The 6,952-nt window shown below is 38.1% G+C and overlaps 1 protein-coding gene across 1 annotated transcript in view; it reads left to right on the top strand.

Moving 5' to 3' along the window:
* Positions 1–6,493, top strand: part of wnt6b (wingless-type MMTV integration site family, member 6b) — a 21,106-nt gene extending 14,613 nt beyond the window's left edge. Inside the window, exons 3-4 of the mRNA XM_016454175.1 lie at positions 1,709–2,013; positions 5,057–6,493. Coding sequence (XP_016309661.1) covers positions 1,709–2,013; positions 5,057–5,518 — 767 coding nt within the window. The 3' untranslated portion in view covers positions 5,519–6,493. The remainder of the gene's footprint in view (positions 1–1,708; positions 2,014–5,056) is intronic.
* Positions 6,494–6,952: the final 459 nt, after the last annotated feature.

Below are 6,952 nucleotides of genomic sequence, written 5' to 3'. Positions count from 1 at the left end.
GTCATGTATCAAAACAGGAACACACACAGACACATTGTTTCACAGTATGAAGACGACAGTGGGCGTGTGAATGGACAGCTGGGATTAATATCTCTCTCTGTGTGTGTGTGTGTGTGTGTGTGTGTGTGTGTGTGCGCGCACTCTGAGCTCTGATTCCATTTCACTGGCTTTAATGAATCCCATTCACTGAATCATGCAATGCAGAATTGGCACATGGCTGAGGAGTGACTGCACGCTCACTGCATCCAGAGTTTACACAGGATAAAAGTCATTCCTTTCAACTCCCTTACTACGAGTTGCTAAACACATCTGTCCTTTCCAACCTCTCCATTCTTTTCTTGTTCTCTTCTCTCTTTTCGGTTATTGCAGAGAATTTGTTTTCAATTAACATTATTAAATATTAGCATTTAATAAATATTTCTAGTGAACTGGTCATTTTCTTTCAAAATAACTTTTGACAGGAAGAGTAACAGGTCATTTTCTTAAAAAATATTTTAAACAAATAAGAACAACAATATTTTGAAATGTTATTGTCATTTAAAATAACTGTTTTCGATTCGAATATATTTTAAAATTGGTCATTTATTCCTGTGATGGCAAAGCTGAATTTTCAGCATCATTACTCCAGTGTCACATGATTCTTCAGAAATCATTTGCTGCTGAATAAACATTTCTTGTTGCTGAAAACAGTTGAGCTGCTTAATATATTTTGTGGAAATTCTGATAGATTTTTTCAGGATTCTTTGATAAATAGAAAGCTCTGAAGAACATAATTTCTATGAAGTACACTGTCTGTTAAAAAAGAAAGTCTGTAAAAATATGGCCCAATGTTAAGATGAAGGAAATTTCCATATTGAATTTTCAAAGTTGTTTTACGTATATTTTGAATCACTCATTGCATTGTGTTGTGTTTTAGAGTTAAAAGAAATGTACAGATAATGGCCTTGCAGAAAATTACCAGTACATTTTCCCTTTTTTCTTACAGTGTAGAATTCTTTTGTTACATTATAAATGTCTTTACTGTCACTTTTGATCAGTTTAATGACACTGAGTCTTTTCTAATTAAAAAAATTACACTGACCCTAAACTTTTTAACTGTAGTGTATATGTGACAAAAAAATGTTTGTTTCCATTTTTAGAAGATGTTTAATGCCTTTATTTATTAATAATTTTCAGAGTTTCCATCTCTTTGGACAAATTTGATAAGTAGTATTTCTAGGTTCATGGGAACCCTGATTTTCAGGGGTTTGTTTAATTTCGGTATAGTTTGTTTAAAAAAAGAGTTCTTGCATATTGAAACATTATGGAACCAGACCTGAATAGCATATGCTCTGATTCCCAGTGCAGCTTATTCTGGTCTGATATGCCATGACCTCGTATGGCTCATTGTGCCACAGTAGTGCTGTCGTTGAGACTACCTTGTCACAGAAATAGCCCATGCAGCTAGGACAGTGGTTCTCAAACCTCTCCATGAAGTACAGGTCTTGCAGTCTCCACTAATGAGCTGATGAGTTGAATCAGGTGTGATAGATGAGGGAGACATACAAAATGTGCAGGGCTGGGGGTACTCCAGGGCAGGTTTGAGAACCACTGAGCTAGGATATCTAAAGTGCCATAATTATCAGAGTTCGATGTAACCCAGCCTGGCCAACAATCAGAAGCTCTCTTTGATATATCTGTGTGTGTGTGTGTGTGTGTGTCATCACAGACATCCGAGAGACAGCATTTGTGTATGCTATCACGGCAGCGGGTGTGACGCATGCAGTGACTCAGGCCTGCAGCATGGGGGAGCTGCTGCAATGTGGCTGCGAGGCCACGCGGAGCAGAGGGCCGCCTCCGCATTTAGCCAGTATTGGCCCAACTGAGGGGGTCAAGTGGGAGTGGGGGGGCTGCGGAGACGACGTGGAGTTCGGCTACGAGAAGTCCAAGCAGTTCATGGACGCCAGGCGGAGGAAGGGCAAGAGTGACATCCGCACGCTGATAGACCTTCATAATAATGAGGCCGGACGACTGGTATGTTAATTCATCTTTATCTTGACACATGTAGCTACAATAATAATAGTTGATGGTAGAGTTTGCCCAATTTGTATGTGTGTGTGTGTGTGTGTGTGTGTGTGTGTGTGTCTTCACAGACATCCGAGAGACAGCATTTGTGTACGCTATCACGGCAGCGGGTGTGACGCATGCAGTGACACAGGCCTGCAGCATGGGGGAGCTGCTGCAATGCGGCTGCGAGGCCACACGGAGCAGAGGGCCGCCCCCGCGTTTAGCCGGTGTTGGCCCAACCGAGGGGGTCAAGTGGGAGTGGGGTGGCTGCGGAGACGATGTGGAGTTCGGCTATGAGAAGTCCAAGCAGTTTATGGACGCCAGGCGGAGGAAGGGCAAGAGTGACATCCGCACGCTGATAGACCTTCATAATAATGAAGCCGGTCGACTGGTATGATATTTCATCTTTATCTTGACACATATAGCTATGAATTAAAAATAAATTAATAAAAATAGTTTACACAGGCTTTTGTTTTTATAGTCTTTTAGTGGTGGTATAAATGTAATCCGACCTATTAAATAACAGTATTAAACAAGAATAAGGTGTTAACTTACACAACCATTCAAAGGTTTGGGGTCAGTACGTTTTTTTTATTACTTTTATTCAGCAAGGACACATTAAATTAACCAAAAGTGACAGTAAAGAAATTAAAAATGTTACAAAAGATTTCTAAATGTTCCTATTTTGAATTTTCTGTTTATCACAGAATCATCATGGTTTCCACAGTAAAATATTAAGCAGCATAATTGCACTATTCTCAACACTGATAATAAAAATAAATATAGAATGATTCCATGATAACCATATTAGAATGATTTCTGAAGGATCATGTGACACTGGAGTAATGACTGCTGAAAATTCAGATTTGCCGGTATGATTGAATTTTAAAATGTATTGCCAAAAAAAAAAGTTACATGAAACTTTGTCAGAATGCTGTATTTAGTACAATATTATGTACTAGGGGATGCATGTGCGAGAACAGTTAATGCAACCTGGTATTTAGTTCTTAGTTCACACAACCCTTATTATACATCAGCAATAAACAAAATTAGGAATTGGGATGACTAGCCAGGTATCTTGTATTTACTCTTTTTTTTTTGTTAAAGGCAGTCTCACATAGTACCCGTTGCCCTCATGCAGGTTTGGTGTAGATGTTTTTTTTTATGGTCCTGGTACGATATCAATGTGGATAGATTTTTTGCATCGATGCATAGATGATACAAGCACAGTCGTGTGCTGTTTTGCCTGTACAACCCTTAAGAGATAGTCAAGCTTAAATGAGCAAATGGTGCACTTCAAAAGCCCAAGCATGGAAAAGCTCGGAAATGTTATGGAAATATACTTGGCAGAGGCTGGAGAACACACTATGAACTGAGTTGAGACTAGTTTCCCAACATCACCACTCTCTCTGTTCCCTTATTGACTGTCTAGATCCATTTAATAGTTACAGGAGTGTCTTTTTTTTTTAAACTAGGGCTTTCACATTACAGTATTAACATGCACAATGAATTTAAAATGTATATGTATTTATTTGATTTAACATGGAATCTGTTTAGTTCTGTTCTGTGATCAGAAACCACAAATCCACTCACATACACACACTAAAGTGCCTAGCGGAGAAGGCATTTCATAAAAAATCTCAATAAATTATATACACCCGCACATATATTCTACAAGTGTTAATCACACAAACTGCAGACCCCAATAATTACAAAATTAATATTAAATTATTATATACTTTTTATTCTTTTAAATAAACTGGATGTGTTAACACGTAATGATATTTACAAATAATATAATAAACTGTTTAACATAACAGTAATGACAGACCTACACTGCCACTGAAATGTTTGGGCTCAGTAAGTTAATATTTTATTAATTAATTAAATTGATCAAAAGTGACACTAAAGCCATTTACAAGGTTTAGATTTCAAATAAATTCTGTTTTTAGACCTTCTATTCATCAAATAATCCTGAAAAAAATGTATCACAGTTTCCACAAAAATATTAAGTAGCACAAAATTTCAGCATTGATAATAAGAAATGCTTTTTGTGCAGCAAATCAGCATATTAGAATGATTTCTGAAGGATCATGTGACACTGAAGACTGGATATTGATGCTAAAAATTTGGCATTGCATCACAGAAATAATAACATTTTAAAATATATGAAAATAATAAAAAAATATTTTAAATTGTAATAATATTTCACATAAATAAATTCAGCCTTGGTGAGCATAAGTGTCTTAAAAATACATTAAAAATTCTTACCGACCCCAAACTTATGGTGTATTTACATTTTTCTTCATATTTTAGTATAGTGTGCAATTCAACACACAAATTTAAGTGTGACTGGAGTGTGTCTTTAAGACATTTTAGACAGGGCAAACCTTTTTTTTTTTTTTTAAGAAATCATTATTTTTGTATTTCCATTATTTCTGCAGTTATGCTGCCTACTGTACAATAGAAAACTGTGGTGCATGTGTGTGATAGGTCATTTTGAACTACTCTTATCTCAGTTTACTATTTTATAATTCATTATTATTCAGAACTCTAAAGAAGTCAGATTTACAGTTTCCTTCAAGCCATCATCAGTCGGCCACTGGCCAAATCCTCAGATTAGTTATTCACTAGTGTCAGTAGTGCTTCATCTTCCAGAGGTCAATGCCTCGCAGCCTCAGGTCCCGTTAGCATGGGGTCAGTCACCGGTAAATAGGCATTAAGGGGGAATATAGACATGTTTGGCAGATGGTGATTTTCTTCTATGTCAAAGAGGACTCAAATGCGCCGCAGCGACTTGTTTGGAATTAAAGTTAGAAAAATGGTAACACTGCATTTATCAGATGTTAATTTCAACAGGTATAGAACTGTACGAATCTCTGTTTTCAAGCGCTCGGATTGGCTTTCGAGTGGCCGGAGGCTAAAGAGGGAGGGGAGAGACGAGGGTAAATTCCTTCTAAATAGCTTCTCCTTTTATCTCACTGAACTATCTTTGTGTCTTGAACTGCAGGCGGTGAAGAATTATATGAGAACTGAATGTAAATGTCACGGGCTGTCTGGCTCTTGCACTCTGAGGACCTGCTGGAAGAAAATGCCTCACTTCCGCGAGGTGGGCGACCGCCTGCTCGAGCGCTTCAATGGGGCATCCAAAGTGATGGGTGGGAATGATGGTAAAACTCTCATTCCAGTGGGGCAGAACATCAAACCTCCAGACAAGCAAGATCTCATCTACTCGGCCGAGTCGCCGGACTTCTGCCTGCCCAATCGGAAGACGGGTTCTTTGGGCACGCGTGGGCGGATGTGCAACAGCACGGCGCTGGACGTGAGCGGATGTGACCTTCTGTGTTGCGAGCGGGGCCACCGGGACGAGACGGTGGTCCTGGAGGAAAACTGTCTCTGCCGTTTCCACTGGTGCTGCGTGGTCCAGTGTAAAAAGTGCTTGGTCAGGAAGGAACTGAGTTTGTGTCACTAACTGAGAACCCTTGATAATGGGATTGAGAAGAGCCATTCCAAACAAGGACAAGAACAAAAGAATCTAGAACATTCCAGATTCATGCATACACATTTCAAACCCTGAGGCTTTAGGAAAGCCTAGAGGAGTGTCTGGCTTGTGATTCACCCCTCAGAAAACCCAGGACCGCTAGTCTCAATGACTACTCAAGATTTAGGAGGGGTTCTTCAGCTGTGAAATCGAGACATTCAGAAATCTTCTCATCAGAGGGCTTTGTGTGTATTTTCTGTTAGATCAGCCCTGTATACAGTATATTATGAGTGCAGACTCAATGAATGAAAGCACATCCACATCAGCACCGCAGCCATGGTGTAATGGCTGTTTATGCTCTGAAGTGACAGAACATCAAGAAAAGGATATTTGGCAATGCTCTGTAAAGCTGGCTGGATATGGAACAAAGACGGTTATTTATAAGCATTGAATATCCTCATGACTACTTCTTGTGATTAATTCCCTGTCATTTTCTTTCAAAAGCACTTTGAGAACTTTTAACAGAAAGAGTAAAAACTCGTTTTACTCTTAAACTCAAAGGTAAAAAGCGAATGCAAGAGAAGCAACATGTAAAAACTCTTTATCTTCGTGAGATATTTAATCTATGGGGCTTTTAATGCACTTTTACTGATACTGATCACTATTTTTCATCGGTTTGCTCCTTAGTGAAATGCATTTTCAGTGGTTTGTTTCAGTTTGTGTTGGTTTTTAAGAGTTCTTATATTGTTGACCTAATATGAAAACCTTAGTATGCTAACACTGCCCAACAGTTCTCAAAACCGATTACAACTGATCATTAATGACAATAATCACAGGAGCGTATGAAAAGTTGTCATTGTTTTATCACCTTTTTTTGTTTGTTTGTTTGTTTTTTCAATGGATCTCTCACTGGAGGGTTAATCAAGTCAGGTCATAAAAACATCATTTCAACACCATGTTCAATAAATTCAGTGTCATCAAAATGCATTATGTTTGAAATGTAATATTTATACAGTCTGTACAGTTAATGAAATCAGAAAACAGAAATGTCAAGAAACAGACATAAAGAATGCAGAGCTTCACAAGCTACTTACAGGGTCAGCCATGAGACTTTCATCAAGTGTTAATCTCAAGCACCCTGTCCTTTGTTTGGAATGTATTGCATTTTTGAAAAAATACCTTCACAAGGTATCATCTGGAGTTTGCGCTTGTGAACCACAGACCACTGAGAAATATAATTTCCACATGCATTAGTTTTAGGTGCATACGCATAATGGACTTGAGACTGAAAAATGACAGCATGTCCACTTAATGTAAATTAAGATGAAATTTGTCATTTGAATGACTGCATTCGACTCTATTTATCTTATAACTTTGTCTATTTATCTTAAATTTGTAGTTCATCTCTCTTAAGCAACCTCATAT

Source organism: Sinocyclocheilus anshuiensis, unplaced genomic scaffold (genome assembly GCF_001515605.1).
Source record: "Sinocyclocheilus anshuiensis isolate Anshui unplaced genomic scaffold, SAMN03320099.WGS_v1.1 scaffold976, whole genome shotgun sequence".
NCBI classification, from domain to species: domain Eukaryota; kingdom Metazoa; phylum Chordata; class Actinopteri; order Cypriniformes; family Cyprinidae; genus Sinocyclocheilus; species Sinocyclocheilus anshuiensis.
The sequence above is the reverse complement of the archived record's forward strand: the minus strand, read 5'-3'. Positions and strand labels throughout refer to the sequence as shown.